Source organism: Apostichopus japonicus, chromosome 18, assembly GCF_037975245.1.
Source record: "Apostichopus japonicus isolate 1M-3 chromosome 18, ASM3797524v1, whole genome shotgun sequence".
Classification (NCBI taxonomy): Eukaryota; Metazoa; Echinodermata; class Holothuroidea; order Aspidochirotida; family Stichopodidae; genus Apostichopus; species Apostichopus japonicus.
In genome coordinates, this window is record NC_092578.1 from 8,768,515 (window position 1) to 8,786,803 (window position 18,289).

The 18,289-nt window shown below is 36.3% G+C and overlaps 2 protein-coding genes across 2 annotated transcripts in view; one reads left to right on the forward strand and one right to left on the reverse strand.

The window, feature by feature from the left end:
- LOC139958564 (uncharacterized) overlaps nucleotides 1–18,289 on the reverse strand; it is a 72,587-nt gene that overhangs the window by 13,305 nt on the left and 40,993 nt on the right. The window lies entirely within an intron of this gene.
- On the forward strand, nucleotides 2,600–13,574 carry LOC139958566 (fibrinogen-like protein A). The gene is made up of 6 exons (XM_071955706.1): nucleotides 2,600–2,843; nucleotides 4,693–4,749; nucleotides 6,916–7,028; nucleotides 8,587–8,715; nucleotides 10,618–10,882; nucleotides 13,192–13,574. Exons 1-6 carry the CDS (start codon nucleotides 2,774–2,776, stop codon nucleotides 13,473–13,475), a joined length of 918 nt encoding a protein of 305 aa, XP_071811807.1. The 5' UTR covers nucleotides 2,600–2,773; the 3' UTR covers nucleotides 13,476–13,574.

Here is an 18,289-nt window from a genome sequence, read left to right on the forward strand (position 1 = left end):
TCATATTTGGAGACATCTATTTCGCAAAGAAGATATCTATTTTGATAAGTTCTTTGTATAATAACAACAATGTTTTTAAAAAATCTTTTTACGGTGGCCCAGAAGAGACATCTGAGTTGTAGACTTATTGTTTACCGCTTAACTTAACGAAAACTCTCAAATTATCGAGTTGGTGATTTGCATGTATACTTGTTTACAGTTACCAAAACCTCGATATTTGTCAAGTTGACACCTTACGATAACAAAACATCTTGAAGAAAATTGTCAATTCGTTAATTGTCGAGTTGTGGCGTTAGATATGTAAAACTTGACAAACATGTCAATAAACAAGATAATTGATGACTCGTCAAGTTACAGTAACATGACATTTCGACTATACATATCAAATTGTCGAGATATCGCGTAACCCATACCAGGGAATTGTTCTCTGCTTATTCTTTACACGATAGGACTATATACAACTCATTTGTCCTCTCAGAACCACCGTACTTTTCAGTATCACTTGAAGGCCTACGTGTGCAAACAATTAGAGAGCGGTGGCGATGACATTTATGTATTCATATACCTCTATTGTGTTTGAATGTAGCTTAAAACAGTTGTACGTCAAATTGATCGAAAACTAGGTTTATACTATTAAAATGAAAGCTCTAAATTAATTTTTAATAAAAAAGGGCAATTTAGTGTGTTAATGATAGCCACAAACTGTCGTAAAATATTCCATATTGATAAAAAATAAAACATTAGTCAGAATTGTTACTGATGTTTTTTGGAGATTGCTATGGCAACGGATTTTATTTTCACTGATACTCCAGTCGGCGATAGATAACCAAATTTATAAAACCACACAAAGAGAGGCTATTCCAGGTGAATGATTATTTTGGCTGATGAAAGAGGAATAAATTCCAGTTTCCAGTTGAAGTTTGAATTCATTTCCTAGGCAACGTTTTCAGTTAACATCAGATTGATACTGGAGACCAAAAGTGAACTTGAAGCAAGCTGATGTGATGTCAGAAGTACAATGATAAATTTGTTTCAGGTTTTGTTGTTGTTGCTGTAGTTGAAAGTTACAAAATATATGTTCCAAAATTCCATTGTTAATTGGGGACATTATCAGTCGGGAGATATTTACAGTCAACCAGGTTATAGGGTGAACTTCACTTTTTCAATCACAAAAGTTAAAAAAAACACACACACACAAGAGAATTTATTAGCACAACCATTAGCTAATTATGGACCTTATCGATAGTCTCAATATGCCCCAGAAAGCACCATTTGACGTCTAAATTTGTATCGATTTCTCTCTGGGAGGACCACCAGAAACCCTAACTTGCAGTCGACTTCAACAAATCCAGGCCACTGCCCTCCTTTATAAATTCCTTCACCCGTCTCTGCCCCTCCATATAGTTTCAGTCCCTACCTACTAATTGTTTGGAACTATTTAGAACCCCCTCCCCCCCCCCCATCCCCATCCCCATTCAACTTTGCTCTCCTTCAAAGTGTTAAACCTCAGATGTTTAAGTGGTATACTAGACATATTCTTGACTATTAGCAGTGCATATTTTTAACAGCATATCAAAATTAAGTCTGTGCATAAAGTTACTCTTGAAACTTACGGACTATAAGAAGTCCAGCAAGTTTAATTGAAGAGCATAAACTGTTTAAATGATCACTTCTAAAAAAAAGGAGAAAAAAAAGGCAAATTTAAAAGTGGTATAGAAACACATCCTGTACTGAAAACAGTTTCTGTTGTAAAATTATCAAAAGTAATTACATGGCTCATGTCAATAACAGTTATCGCAACAGTTTGAGGACAAATCCATGCGTTATCGTGTTCAAATTGAGACAGTACATGTTTTAAAGTAAACCTTTGTACATATAATAAGCAAACAACAATATGTTGTTCCCAATCCTGATAACAGTTATGAGGGTCACGTGTTTACTTTGATTTCTTGATGCGAAATTCCCTCTAAAAAAAGAACAAATCGAGAGAATTCGAATATTTTATTCTCGATTGTTCACCTTGAGATATAATACTATACGTAGAATATCAGTGGGCAGGACCAGCCCTTCCCCTCAACAGGCAGAATATTGCAGAAAAATATCTTAATATGCCGGTATATAAATATACAACATGCATATGCGGTACAACCTGGTGGTAAATTCTTCAACATTGTTTCAAAACTTTCAAAATATAGCACTATTTTCAATCTAAGATTACACCCTTTTACCGAAATTTCTCACACCCCTCTTCTTAAGGAATGTGTTTACGCCCGTCAGACAAGATACTCATGTTTACAGCTTCTATATATACATCCGTGGCACACAATCCTTTCAAATATTCCCCAAATTTCTGATGCATGTGAAGGCCTAATAAACAATTGAAACTAAAATAAATAGCTCTCGTCATGTATCCACGAAGGCCTATTTATTAACTTTACGAAGGATCTTTAATGATATTTCTGATACAAATGTTAGTTAATGATTGCGATGGGTAAACCGAACGGCTTACACAGCGAAAAACACAATGAACGTTTAATGCCTGTTACCAAGGAAATATGTTGTTAAACTGTGAACGAAGGAAATCATTGCAAATTATTAGCTGCATTGTATTTAAAGCCACACCAGAATACCATTTAGTATCATTTTTCTTGCGGAAGATTGTATCGTTGCAAGGAACTTTGTAGTGGCGACTCACAATCTACCTTTTCCTAAGGCTTGAGTTATTCTTATATCTCTGTGTGGACTTTATCATTATTCTGTAACAAGAATAAATATGAAGCTTTCTAGAGCTACCGTTATCAAGCTGTTGATGGTTCATCTTGTAACTACTGCTTTGACGAAAGGTGAGCATATTTTAATTTTTAATTTATCTTTATTTGAACTTTCGCAAAGAAGAGTGTACCTCAGTAAGCTGGGCCTAACTTTCCCCGAAGTCATCAGTTACAAAATGCATAAAAACATATAATGGTTGAAAATATGGCAGTAAACGAGCAGTAAATACTAAAAAAAGCAAAACTATAAGCTTACAAAAGTTGACTAAAATAGAGCAAAACATAAAGTAAGAGCACAATAAAAATTATGCAGATGAAGAGACAAACAACAATAAGATAAAATTAAAAGAGTCATAAATATCCTTAATTAAAACGGTTTATGGTTGCGGCACTCTTAACATTAATTGGGAAATGGTTCCATTCTTTTGGCCCCAATATAAGAAAACCGTCTTTTATTAAATTCGGTTCAATGAACCCCCCTCCCCCCCCCCCCGATAGACATCTTGTTCTTTAAACTTTGCCTTATATCTTTGAACGCTTTTCCTTTTTAGTGGAGCATCCAATTTATTTTAATTTAATTTTCATATTTATATTATTTTGGGGGTGTATACATGTGCTGAGTTTATATATATACATATATATATATATATATATACATGTATATATTTCGTACAAACAATTTTAATCTTTTTCTTTTCTAATATATATATATATATATATATTGTAACTTACAATACATTGGAGAGTCAAAAGACACTCTGAGAATGAGAATGACACAACATAGATCGGCGATCAAAACAAAAAAGATCTGCCAACCTGTTGCAAATCACTTCAATCTCCAAAATCATTCAATTGAGAATTTGCGTGTTATTGCCATTGACAAAACGATTCTTGGACAGCTAAATCTAGGAAAGCGAAAGAAAATTTCTGGGAACTAAACCTAAAGACCACGGCACCATTCGGTTTAAACATCAGAAACGATTTGCCGTCCCAGATAAACCAAAACAATTCCTTTACAATTACGACGGAATCGAATTAAAATAATCCGACGCTGATTAAAATAATCCGAATTTCTAAAACTTCTGCTCAATTCAGCAGAAATCAGTACAGTAAGTCGCTTTGCCTTTACAACCATGACGACATCTTCTCTATAAAATAGCTTCAATTCCTGCTACTCCTTGTCACTTTCGGTGATCATGCACTGAAGACGAGCTAGTTTTGCTCGAAAGCTCTGCAAAAACCAAACATTGGCTGTTTTATTTCCAATCACTTACCTAATTCAATTATTGTATCTCACTCGAGATCCAGCCTTTCTCTAAATGCAGCATAGTTGTTTAACAGTTTTTCCGTTATTCCTATATATATATATATATATATATATATATATATATATATATATATATATATATATATATATATATATATATATATATATATATATATATATATATTATATATATATTTATATATATATATATATATATATATATATATATATATATATATATATATATATATATATATATATATATATATATATATAATTGAAAATCGTAATGAGTTGGAAAATCAAGAACAGTGAAAAAACTTCCAGCCTCCACCGGGATTCGTACCCGGGCCTTCCGCTTTGTACGCGGACACCCTAACCAACTAGGCCATGGACGCTGATTGTATGTCCAGAGGTTGGAAATATATAAATGTATGTGTGTATTTGTAGGGGTGTGTAGGTTGATTATCTTTTTTGCTGATTTTTTTTTCTTTACGTTGTTCTTACTTCTAATTGTTACTATTTGTATGCATGTCATGAAGCACAGTAAACTGTTGAGAATTTAAACAAGATATAAAAAGATATATATATATATATATAAATTATACTCTAAATCATTAAAGAGGAAACTAGACTGCTCTCTTTTTCTCACAGCTAAAGACACTGGTTATCGTGGTACCTTCAAATGTAGGAACCCGAGAGAGGAGAAAGGTAGGGTGATATTTTAATTGCTTTTCATATACTGACACAAGGTGTTAATGGAAAATATCATTTTAATATCATTATATTGTATTATATATATATATATATATATATATATATATATATATATATTGTTTTGGTTGAGTTGGTTAGAATCATGTTTGATCTCTAGAATAATGCAAAATATGTCACCACAAACAGAACTAGTATTGTTCGATACAGGTGACAATCGCCTACAGTGGAATACGACCTTCCTTACCGCTTTCGAACCTCTGGACATACAATCAGCGTCCCCCAACTCGAAGAGTTGGTCAAGGTCTGCTGTACAGTAACATCACTACTTATGCTTCAAATAATGGTTTCTTGTCAAGGTATTTCGGGGTTTCGCGAGGTGTCCATCAAGGTTGTCCTCTCAGCCCTTACCTTTTTATCACGTATACTGAAATATTAAACTCATTAAATAAGACTAATATTCTCATCAATGAGATATATATTTCTATCAAATTAAGTAACAAATTTGTTTTCTAGCATGTCAGGACTTAATATCGAAAAATCAAATGTTTTTCTCATTGGTTCTTTTGTTAAGCTCTACAGAGTTGTTAAGCTTTGTTAAGCTTTCAGAGTTGTTGACAATTGACAATTCATAATCATGGACGTTAAATATGAATCTAAGAGACTGACTTTGGTCCGCTTGCGGCTTTGACATGCCAATGATGGCTTCTTCGTGAGTTCCCGAGGATCTAAAATACATACAAACATTCATACCGTGTTTACATTAATTTGTTCAATATTTGAATTTGTAAAAGCTCTATAAAGTATCTAGGTATATCGCTTTCTCGCACCATTGCGGAAGACTTTTTCTGTTTGAATTATGTCCCAAACATGATTCTAACCAACTCGAAGTCACATGTGCTTCCTAAAGCCTGATCTCGAAAAAGATGCTTTGAACAGATTTTTGTTAATGAAAATGGAGGCAAACGAATATATATAATTGAAATCGTAATGAGTTGTAAAATCCAGAACAGTGAATAAACTTCCAGCCACCGATTTGAACCCGGGCCTCCCGCTTTATATGCGGACACCCTAACCACTAAGCTATGGACGCTGATTGTATGTCCAGAGGTTCGAAACCGGTAAGGAAGCCGTAATTCCACTGTAGGCCTGTATCGAGCAATACAAGTTTATATATATATATATATAGTATTTCAATAAAGAATAACACATCAGAAAAATTCCACTTCACGACCGGTTTCGTCCTTTTGGGACTCATCAGGCGAAGGTAGGAATCGAACCCCGGATCTTCGTGTCGCGATCCGAAGTCCGTACCACTCGACCACAGTGATTCTACTGGTGTGTTAAAGCGTATAAATTGGCTTTGAATAACTGTCATTAAGGGCGTATTACCCAAGTGTTATGATCGCTTCAATTCCTATTTACGCTTGCTTGGCTTACATAAAGAGTGGTTATTCTGTGTAAAATTGTCAGATTTAAAGCGCCAGGGGTGCATTCTGTACAATCATAACAGTAGAATCACTGTGGTCGAGTGGTACGGACTTCGGTTCGCGACACGAAGATCCGGGGTTCGATTCCTACCTTCGCCTGATGAGTCCCAAAAGGACGAAGCCGGTCGTGAAGTGGAATTTTTCTGATGTGTTATTCTTTATTGAATTACTATATATCTGTCATACCACTTGCTACACATTCAATTAATATATATATATAGATATATATATAAATATATATAGATATATATATATATATATATATATATATATATATATATATAATATAATATGTATATATAATATATGTATTTATTTCCAAAAAATATTCTATATAACTTTAACTTTTTTCCTGCATGGTCATGTTTAACCTTTTAATTTTGACTGTGGAAAAGTTGTGATCATATATGACTTTCATTTCAATAATAAGACTTTGCACAGATTGGTACCAGTTACACCGGAAATAAAAACATAAGTCAACTTGGTCCATATGTGACATCACAGATTATTGCCCATTCAACTCTTATACGTCACAAAGGTCTAGCTTGGGTACGTCTAGACTTGCTTCAAATTTGGTTTGATTCGAAATATAAAAGAATAGTTTAATTGATTTGGTCACAAATAATCTTGCTGTTAAAAGTTCACGTTACAATTTTTACATGATCGTTTGCAGCTCGCGAACAACATTCTTCTGTGCCACCTGTTGAGAGCACAACTAATACGGCGACATCATCTAACACGTGCACTAAGCAGATTCAGACGACCACTGCTACCTCTGGCTCTAATGTAGGTTTACCTTTGAGCGATTCGTGTAGAGGAGTAGCTGGACTTTTTCTTAAGGGGTGGGAGCAGAGGCGGGGGGGGGGGGGTGGTGTGGGGGTGGAGCAGGTCATGCAGAACATCCCTTTTAACAGAAAACCCTACTTTTGACAATGTTTGCCCTGGAGGGGGGTTGGGATGGGTAGGGTTAAGACAATATTTGGTGGCGGAGGTGAACAAAACTGACAAATTATTTCGAGCAGATATAAAAGGGAATGGGGGTGGGGTGGGTTGAGCATGTTTTTCTAAAGGTCAGGCAGAACATACTTCTATACTCAAAAAACCCTACTTTTGATAATGTTTGTCCTGGGGGCGGGGGGGGGGGGGGTTAAGACAAAGTTTTTTGTGGAGGAGGAGAACAATACTGACAAATTATTCAGAGCAGATATAAAAACCTATAGATCGTACGTAATAACAAAGCTATAATGGCTCATTGGATTTTGTTACATTATGACTTGTTACATTATTTTACTCAATATTGCAATAGTTCTCGAAATTGCGGCAATTGAAAAACAAATTTATTTTCATCCTGTGTATGAATGCGTTTTGAACATATTTGAATATAAAAACAAACATATGTCCAATACTCGTCAGAGATCTACGGGATAGCATCCACTCCCGCTCTATTTCTCTCTATATTTTCATTTGTCCCTGCTCTTTCCCTCATTCATATCTCCATATTTATTAACTAACCAATCTTTACGACTCTTCTTTGATTTTATGCATATGAGGTCCAGCTTTTCTAAAAAACAAAGCAAATATTGGTTAAAAAGCTAAACAAATTTACATTTAATATTTATTCGAGTTTCTAATTCGTTTTTGACAATTTCGACTATTTTATGAAAAGTTTACCTTCTTACGGTTATAGTTTTCTGTTATTTATCAAATTTTAAGTTCTTGCCTTACATTTCGACCATTTGGTAACAAACTTGCAACTACTAACCCCAAAATATCCTTTTCATTTTGCATTTTATCGCACTTTTATGGTATTAAAACTCGAATAAGTATAGGAACAAGTGGAAATTTCAACATTTATTTTCGAACATCCCACTATTTTAACTATAAATTCCAAATAGTTTATTTCAAAATGTAAACTTTTCCTGACGACTAGAATTAGGCTTCCTTCTAAATGTCGATTGTTAATTAGATATTTTATAGAAATTTCATGTGTTTTATGTAAAAATTTGGAGATGCTTTATCTCGAAACGTCGCCTTTTGAAATATTAATTTTCCCTTTCGCCGCTTCGTTAGTTGTCGACTTTTTATCATTTTTTTTTTTCATTTTCTGCTGTTCATGAAACTGTGACATGTTAGGGCGAAATCCTTCGTCAAAGTATCGACAAAATAGAAAATGGTCGACGGATTTTTTGGAACCGGAAGACCTTGTGTTAGCCTACTGGAAAGATTATGCTGAATGATTGTGTACAAAAGTTATATATTATCCAAAATTGGGATAAGATATGTCACTTCATGGATTGCTTGCTTGCTATTAAGTAACTTGTTTTTTTTTCAATGTTATTATTAGATGAAAGACTGCTTGGATGTCTTCAATGCTGGTAATACAACCAATGGCATCTACACCATCACACCAACTAACTGGACTGGGGCGTCATTTGATGTCTTCTGTAACATGACAGACGGAGGAGGATGGACGGTGAGTCTAGTATGACATCCTATAGTATAGACGATATATTGTATATGTATAATATGACTGATGGAGGAGGATGGACGGTAAGTCTAGTATGACATCCTATAGTATAGACGATATATTGTATATGTATAATATGACTGACGGAGGAAGATGGACGGTGAGTCTAGTATGACATCCTATAATATAGACGATGTATTGTATATGTATAATATGACTGACGGAGGAGGATGGGCGGTGAGTCTAGTATGACATCCTATAGTTTAGACGATATATTGTATATGTATAATATGACTGACGGAGGAGGATGAACGGTGAGTCTAGTATGACATCCTATAGTATAGACGATGTATTGTATATATATAATATGACTGTTGGAGGAGGATGGACGGTAAGTCTAATATGACATCCTATAGTATAGACGATATATTGTATATGTATAATATGACTGACGGAGGAGGATGAACGGTTAGTCTAGTATGACATCCTATAGTATAGACGATATATTGTATATGTATAATATGACTGACGGAGGAGGATGAACGGTGAGTCTAGTATGACATCCTATAGTATAGACGATGTATTGTATATGTATAATATGACTGTTGGAGGAGGATGGACAGTGAGTCTAGTATGACATCCTATAGTATAGACAATATATTGTATATGTATAATATGACTGATGGAGGAGGATGGACGGTGAGTCTAGTATGACATCCTATAGTATAGACGATGTGTATGTATAATATGACTGACAGAGGAGGATTGACGGTAAGTCTAGTATGACATCCTATAGTATAGACGATATATTGTATATGTGTAATATGACTGACGGAGGAGGATGGACGGTAAGTCTAGTATGACATCCTATAGTATAGACGATATATTGTATATGTATAATATGACTGACGGAGGAGGATGGACGGTAAGGCTAGTATGACATCCTATAGTATAGACGATATATTGTATATGTACAATATGACTGATGGAGGAGGATGGACGGTAAGTCTAGTATGACTTCCTGTAGTATAGACGATATATTGTATATGTATAATATGACTGAACGAGGCGGATGGTTGGCACATGATATTCTACATAGCATGGTTCTCAATAGGTGGCCTCTCAATAGTTGGCAACAAGAAATTTCAAAAAGAAGAAAACAGTAACTGTTGCACTTACCGGTACATCTACTGTAGGTTAGGCGAGATAAGTGGAATCTATCCAATGTGTATAAAAATAGATATAAATAGATAAAAATGAATGAATGAATGAATGATCGAATGAAGGATGGAATGAATGAATAAACGAAAGACCGAATGAAAGAATGACTGACTGAATGAATGATTGAAACAATGTCTTTAGGAAGGCCGTTACAACGTGCTGTGGTCAATGTAGCCTTGATTAGTTGGTATCTAAATAACAGGTTTATAATGGTCTTTGGGGTTTGTCAATAAATTGAAGCCCATTTCAGATGGAAACACAATGAATTGCTCAGGTTGCATGAAACTCCCACGTTACGACTATAGCATAGCAAAACTAGAATCCACAACGTCTCAAAATGATAGTTGTCATACCTTCCAACCTGCCGCACTTTGTTCAGTAAAAGATTGCATTCACTTGCTCCTTTTATTTTACCATAAGCTGTACTATACAACCTTTTTAATACCTGATATTTAATTCAATACCGTAGTTCTTTAAAATGTCGAGGAGCTCGCCGCTTGTTTTCTGTTATATATAGATTAATATAAAAGTTATTCCTGATTTAGGTGATACTTTGGACAAATTTAAATGATTTTTTTTTTCTAAACAATTTTAATTATGTCTGAAAAATGCAGGAATTGATACATATACGAATTAGTACATGAAGGTATACAAATGCATCGTTTATTTTGTTCTTTTAACAAACAGGTATTCCAACGTCGCGTGGATGGTTCTGTTAACTTTTATCGTAACTGGACCAGCTATAAAGAAGGCTTTGGCGATCCCTGTCACGAGTTTTGGTTAGGTAATGATAAACTGTCCCACCTCACCAATCAAGGTGACTATGAAATCCGGATTGACATGGTGAACAAAGATGGATTCCCCTACTACGCTAAATACGACTTATTCCGCGTCAACGATGAAAGTGATAACTACAAGCTGTCTAAGCTGGGAGCTTACAATGGAACTGCAGGTTGGTATTCACAACTAAAACAACCCGTTTGAGAGTTGTCATACACTTGTCTCGAAGTTTGCCAAATCCCAATATTGTTCAAAAGTAGATTGTATTATAAAAGGTAATATTGCTATCAGACATCCATGGAGTAAGGGGAGGGAGAGAAAGGGTGGGTGGGGGGGGGGAGGTAGATGTCACCCTTGCGATTGTGCTACTCATGTTATGATTATTTACTGTTTTGATCTATTTTTGCTCACCATCAGTTTAGTAGGCTGCATACTCCACGGTTAAAAGCTACAGGTTGGTATGCACAACTAAAGCTCTTTGAGCATTGCTTCTTGTTTTCCTCAAATTTGCCATTACCGATAACTTGTTCAAAAGTACATAGCAATTGGTTATAGGTAATATTGCTGTTAGAAATCCATCGGGAATGGGGAGGAGGGGAAATTATTGGAATTATAAGTTCATGATTTACTAGTTATGAGAACGCAAATGGTTTCTAAGTTACATTAAAATTGTAGGACGCATTCTATATGTGACTGGAATTATAAATTATTGACTAATTATCAGAAACCAAATAGATTTTATGGTACAATAACATTGTGGAACATAACATTTCCTGCCATTGGAACTATAAGTTAATAATTTTTAATAACTAATCAGTTGCGATATCAAATTCATACGCTAGTTGGTAGTAGTGACAGATGCTGCAAACAGAAGAGTTACTAAATGATTATGTTACTAACAAATATTGATCATATGAACTTCATTGACACCACTCAACCATAATTTCAGTTGAGTCGTGGAGAGGTAGAACTGCTAGTCCAGTTGTAGTGAAAACGAATTACACCGTCAGATACGCACGACCTATACAAGTATAAACCGCATTCGGTATTGCTTACTCAAGTACAATTCCATTTGATCTGAGAGATAATGAGAAAGAAAGTGATATAGGAGGGGAGGTGGGGGGGGGGTGACAGAAAACACTGTACGCTTAGAAAGTTCATCTCACTTTAACCAAACACTATCTTTACACGATTGCCATGACACGTGCGTACATAGCCGTCGATTTGATTCTGAAATTTGGGAAAGAGGGAGGAAGGGGGGGGGGGGCAAGGTTTGCAACTGGTGACGTAGGACGCTGTTAAAAAGAGTGAGGAAAAAGATAATTTGGGTGGTTTTGGCATCTTTCCAAGAAGAAATGTTGGTCTGGTAGATACTACGGAGGCACAATGGGACAATGAAAATGGCAATATTTTTTATGTGAATAATTTGACTATTTTTTCCCCCGAAATTTCGATTCTTTTCTGAATATAATTAATTGTGTTGAAGTTGTTAGTCACTCTGCAGAATTTCCAAATAAACTGGTCAAAAAAACCAATAATAAAAAAAATCAATACAAAAATGGGAATAAATGTATTAGTGCAACGACATCAGAGTGTTTTACGTGGGCTGTGGGTGGAGGTGGGGATGGGGGGGGCAGGAAGGACATTCCGTCTCCAATTATTGGAGTGATATAAAGGCGAATGACGAAAAGGCTGTTGTTTCTAGAGACTGCTAAGTCTAAAAGAGATTGAAAACAGAAATATGTTATCACTATAAGAATTTATCGAGTAAAATACCGAAAAGGTTGAAAAGTTATTATTTGCCGGAAATATTCTTTAATGCCTTTTAGAAATTAGTGACCAATCTAAAATGTTACCTATAAAGAAAAGTAAATAACATACCTAATGGCAACCAATAAAATATAAAACGATAACCAAGAAAAAAAAACGATGACTAAGAAAATACCTAAATTCCAATTAATCGAAGAAAGTAAAGATTTCAAAGTCGTTGAAGAAAAAAGGTAGATCAGTGTGTGGACGCTTTTAGTTGTAGTTTTGGATGCACGTTATTAGTAAAACATTGAAGTGATCAAGAGAGTTGAAAATTGATTTAGTACACCTCCATTAAGAGTCCCAAATTGAAAAAGGGGGGGGGGGGAAGGGAGGATTAAAAATAATCTTTTATATTAGTAATCTCGTGTTTGAACGATAGAAATTGTTGAAACGTTATGATAAGACGAGAATGTTCTTAGAAGCCGTAAGCAATTAGGGACCAACCTACCGAAGCAAAAATGGTAAATTTATAAAGATAAGTAAAACAGAATACCTAAAGATTACTAAATAAATATGAAACGTAACTAAGAAAATAAATAACGATGACTAGGCAGTAGCTGAACTAGGTAAAAATGGTAACGTTCGTTAGGATATAAAAACCTTTCTGAACTATGAAAGTCAGAGAAGTTCACACTGATAATATGATTCGCTTTGTTTTGTAATTCACAGATAAGAACAAGAAACTTGAGTCGGCAGGCTTGGAATATCACCGTAACCAGGCTTTTAGTACCTACGACAGAGATAATGATAATGACAAAGATGGGAACTGCGCCGCGACGTATCACGGGGCGTGGTGGTATAAACACTGTCACTTCTCTAACCTCAATGGTGATTATCATGCTGTCGATGATAATCCTGAGCAAGGTAAACGTGGTGTTAGTATATCCTGGAAGTTTTTACCGGGAGACTCTCACCACATCAAATACACTGAGATGAAGATCCGTCCTGTCTAGATCTAGATTCAGTAATCTACAGATGCAACTAAGGGATTGTGTGTAGACTCACAAAAGTCTTAAGAAATAATACTATATGTATAAATGACTACATTTTGTTACATGTCTACCAGGCGCGTATCCAGGATTTTCAAACCCGGGGGCGCGAATTACTATCTAAGCGGAGCGCCACCATCGGTTGGCGCGCAGCGTACAAGAAAATTTCTTATTTTGATACCCCCCAGAGCACCGGAAACGGCACTTCTCGGGCTTGAAATGACCAACCAGATGTACACTTTTTGCCTGAGAACCAAGTATTTCCTAATAGTTTTTTTTCCATCCATAACCTTTTTGAAGATTGTCAACCCGGCACACATCATGTTCGACCTGATCGCATCTCCTGTGGGTCTTTGCTTTTGTAGGTGATTCTACGTCGCGGCCCACAATACCCGTCAGCCCCACTTTTCAAGGTTTTAAAGCCCCATATTTGTTCAGAATTTGAAAATTCACATTTCTCGTGAATAAACTCACTTGAAAACATACCCATAATGTTGTACAAAATTTCATCTATGGACAACCAATATAGAAAAACTTCCTTCAACCCCTAACAGACCGGTAAAAATTGCACGAGTAGAGGGAAGTGTGAATGTGTGATGCAGAATGTTGGTCAGAAATTTTCGAAACTTCAGACACAGTTAATTTATTGGTGTACAAATATTAAAACCTCTTATAACGGCTATTATAAAACTTGGTTGAAGGAAATGAAAATAGCAGATATTTCCGAAACCGAACACTACACACATGGGCGTAGGAGGCGCGGCGGCAGTGGCGGAGCTAGGGGTATTGGTCAGGAGGGGCGAGAATGGTCTGTAGGGGGGCTTTCGACCCTATCTAAGCGGAGCGCCACCACTGGTTGGCGCGTAGCGTACAGACAATTTTTGAGTAAAGATACTCCCTAGATCGCCGGAAATGACCCTTTCCGGGCCTGGCTAATTTGCAGATAAACGAAGAATAAGGTGTCACCGCCAAATTACACCAACAAAATGTGACAATTGTCAGTAAGTAGATGAGAGCGCAATAAAAAAGTCAATAATCTAGAATAAGTAAAAAGTGGTAAAGAGCTGAAAAAGGCGCCAGCAGTCCATTTGAGTCCATATGATATTGACATTAACACGTTGAGCGCGCGCGAAAATTTTTGGTTATTTTTTCAGGCAAGTCGGACAGTTTTGAGGCTTTTCATCCTGGAACGCCATTTTCATGCTCACTGATATGATGTGATATCTGCTGTTTGCGTTACAAATTCAAACAGGCGCGTAGCGAGGAATTTATCAAGGGAGGGGCGAAGCCTGTAGGCAAATTATCTAAGCGTAGCGCCACCATAGGTTGGCGCGAAGCGTACAAGAAAATTTTGGCCGAAAATGCCTCCCAGATCGCTGGAAATGGCACTACCCAGGACCATTTGTTAGTGCGAAGCGTACAAGCAAATTTTGGCCAAAAATGTCTCCCAGATCGCTGGAAATGACACTTCCCAGGCCTTGTAAGTTGCATCTAAGCACTTTCTATTTTGAAATTACTTAGCGATATCATTTAAAAAAATACTGAATGGGGGGGGGGGGGCGGGCGGTCGCCCCCATCCCAAAAATCGTCATGTTCCCCGACGACGCTGTCGAGTTCGAGACCAGCCACAGTTGGTTTCATAGCACAATTCTACACACGCGTTATGATAGACCATATATAGTATATATATAGATCATTAGTGAGAGAGGAAAATGGAAACGTCAAAAAATGGAGTTGTCGGTGTAAGGGGTAGGGTGAGTCACACATTTACGAAATCATTGATCCGTCACTGGCTACCCTTCAGCGCTGTAATGATGTCACTGTTCCTCTTTCTCTTCCCGATGTCTTCGCGTTTTTCTTTTACTCCCTCCTTTTCTCCTTTTTCTCTCTTTTCATTTTCTTTTCCCTTCCTTCCTCCCCTCCTCCTCTTTTTCCCCCTCTTTTTTCCTTTTTTCTTCTCTTTTTTTTTCTCTCCTCTTTTTCTTACCCAGGGGGCGCGCGCCCCCAACGCCCCCCCCCTGGATACGCACCTGTCTACAGACAAGTACAAACAACGTTGTCCTATAATCACTCTAATAAGAAATTTTAAAGTTAAACTTTAAAAAGTTTTTTGTTGTTGTTTTTGTTTTATTTATTAATTGTACACATTGATTATGTAAACGTAGTAACTGCCAAACTTTCTGTTATGTTATCCCTTTTGCTTTTTTACAACCTTTGCTTAAGGACACTGGCAACATGAGTATGGCCGTCAGGCGATTTTCTGAATTTTATGGTTTTCTCCGAAAAGAGGAACATCATATCATTCAAATAAAATATGTGGGGTTGTTAGCAGGGGTTAATTTATTATGGCCTAATATAAGAAACTATGATGAGGGCAACACTCTACGTCATAGTTTGCACATATTTAATGAGTTTCACATATTTAATGAGTTTCACATATTTAATGAGTTTCAAATGTTTCAAATGAGTTTCAAAAGTTCCAAATGTTTCAAATGTTCAAATCTTGCAAACGAAAAGAGCTTTTCGAAAAGATTTCCACAGTCTCCCACAGATTTTGAATGAGAATATCACACACAACAAATGAACTGAATATAGCACAATTTGGCTAATAGGTGTCCTGAATACTTTACTCTCTAAAGGATTCATTACCAGATCGCGTTTTTCTTCAATATTAAATCTCTGTGAAGTAAGAGATGGAAGATAATACCGTTGGCAAATACCTCATTTGTTGTGACATAACCTGTCATCGTTATGTAACATCTAACAAATTGTTCAAATCTTCTTCATCATTAGCCATTGTATCGAGGTGTGGCGGGAGTGGGGAGTCCAATGGTGGGGGGGGGGGTGGGGGTGAGGGGGAGAGGGAAGGATGTAGAGGAGGCGTTGTGAAAAGGAGAAGCGAAATGACACAAATGCTTAAAATGAACAGTTTAGTGGACAGGTATAAGTGCTGTATTTACCACAGCATTATATTGGCATTATATTAACACATGTAGGTATCCAAAAAGCCACCTGACTGAAATTGCAAATGGGGGATTGATGTTGAACTCCATGGAGCTAACTCTGACGAAATAACTGATAAGAAAGATTGCATTTTCTTTTCAAGAGGAACCAAATGTTAGTTGCTGTTATATTTAGACTAGTTATGACTAAGGACGGGCGCAGGAGTTCGGCACATTTGATGGCCCATTTTGTTCCGAGCCGGTTAACTGCTAGACCGATCGACCCCTGACCAATGGTTACTGCTTCTATTCAAGTGAGAGGGAATAGTAGGAGGACTAAAGTATGATTTAGATGATTTTTTTTTCAAGGAAAGACAATTATGTGTGTGGGAAGGGGTGGGGGCATGGGATATTAGGGTATTACTTGCAATAATTAAGGGACTTGACATCATTTTTTTCACAGATAATTTCAAAGAAATAATAATACTATTTTCGCAGACTTTATTTATTATTGTACTCTTCTATGCTATAAACACAAATTTGAGCAATCAATAAGTATGGAAAAAAATCGGTTTCGAACCTCTGGACATACAATTAGCGTCCATAGCCTAGTGGTTAGGGTGTCCGCGTACAGAGCGGAAGGCCCGTGGTTCGAATCCCGGTGGAGGCTGAAAGTTTTTTCACTGTTCTTGATTTTCCAACTCATTAGGATTTTCATTTATATATATTCATTTGCCTTTGTCGTTTACCTCCATTACATTAACATAAAGTCTGTTCAAAGTATCTCTTTCGAGATCCGGCTTTAGGAATCACAAATGATTTCGAGTTGGTCAGCATCATGTTTGATCGCTAGAGTAAGGCAAAATATGTCACCAAAAACAGAACTAGTATTGTTCGATACAGGTGACAAACGCCTACAGTGGAATTACGATCTTCCTTACCGGTTTCGAACCTCTGGACATACAATCAGCGTCCATAGCCTAGTGGTTAGGGTGTCCGCGTACAGAGCGGAAGGCCCGTGGTTCGAATCCCTGTGGAGGCTGAAAGTTTTTTCACTGTTCTTGATTTTCCAACTCATCACGATTTTCATTTATATATATATATATATATATATATATATATATATATATATATATATATATAATGAATATGATCATACGGGTGTACTATTATAATAAATACTTTCATGATAATTACGGGACAAAGCACGACATGTTTGGATGACTTAGACGTGACCAGGTAGCCGGGTTACAATTTTAAATGAAATTTGTAGTAAAAATATTGAATTGCCTTTCTTCTCCGTCCTCGTTATTTACATGGAATATCGCCCAACAAATATGTTTTCTCATGACGTGCAGCTATATTCAAAGAAAATATGCATGATTGAAGAAACTTAACAGGGGGTGAGGTGATTTGTACAGCAATTATTTACAGTGATGAAAACGTTACGAATAAGTGATTATTAACAAATTTCGTTTCGGGGAGAATGATTCATATGAATGGTTGTCTTTGTTATACGGATATGTAAATATAGTATTAAACATCTCTGATTGGAGGAAATTGAACATGTGATAGCGACGTGTGAAAACGTATTCAGTATCATTCTTCATTTGCAACATATTGTTAAGAGCTTCGTTTCTCTGTACTGTAACAGCTTAGTCAATAATCACCCATGAATCAATAAATCATCGTTAAAATAAACTATATTTGATTGCTTGAGCCTTTGTTCTGCTAGCTCGTCGTTTTCTTTTCTCGCCACGCGATCAAACATCGAAATTAATTAAAGATTTATTGAACGGGAGTTGGTGCGACACAACCGGAATGAAACTGTTACGT

Coding starts and splice junctions, on each gene's coding strand:
- LOC139958566 (XM_071955706.1), top strand. CDS start 2,774: ATGAAGCTTTCTAGAGCTACCGTTATCAAGCTGTTGATGGTTCATCTT. Junction 2,844..4,692: donor AACTACTGCTTTGACGAAAG/GTGAGCATATTT, acceptor TTTTTCTCACAG/CTAAAGACACTGGTTATCGT. Junction 7,029..8,586: donor CTGCTACCTCTGGCTCTAAT/GTAGGTTTACCT, acceptor TGTTATTATTAG/ATGAAAGACTGCTTGGATGT.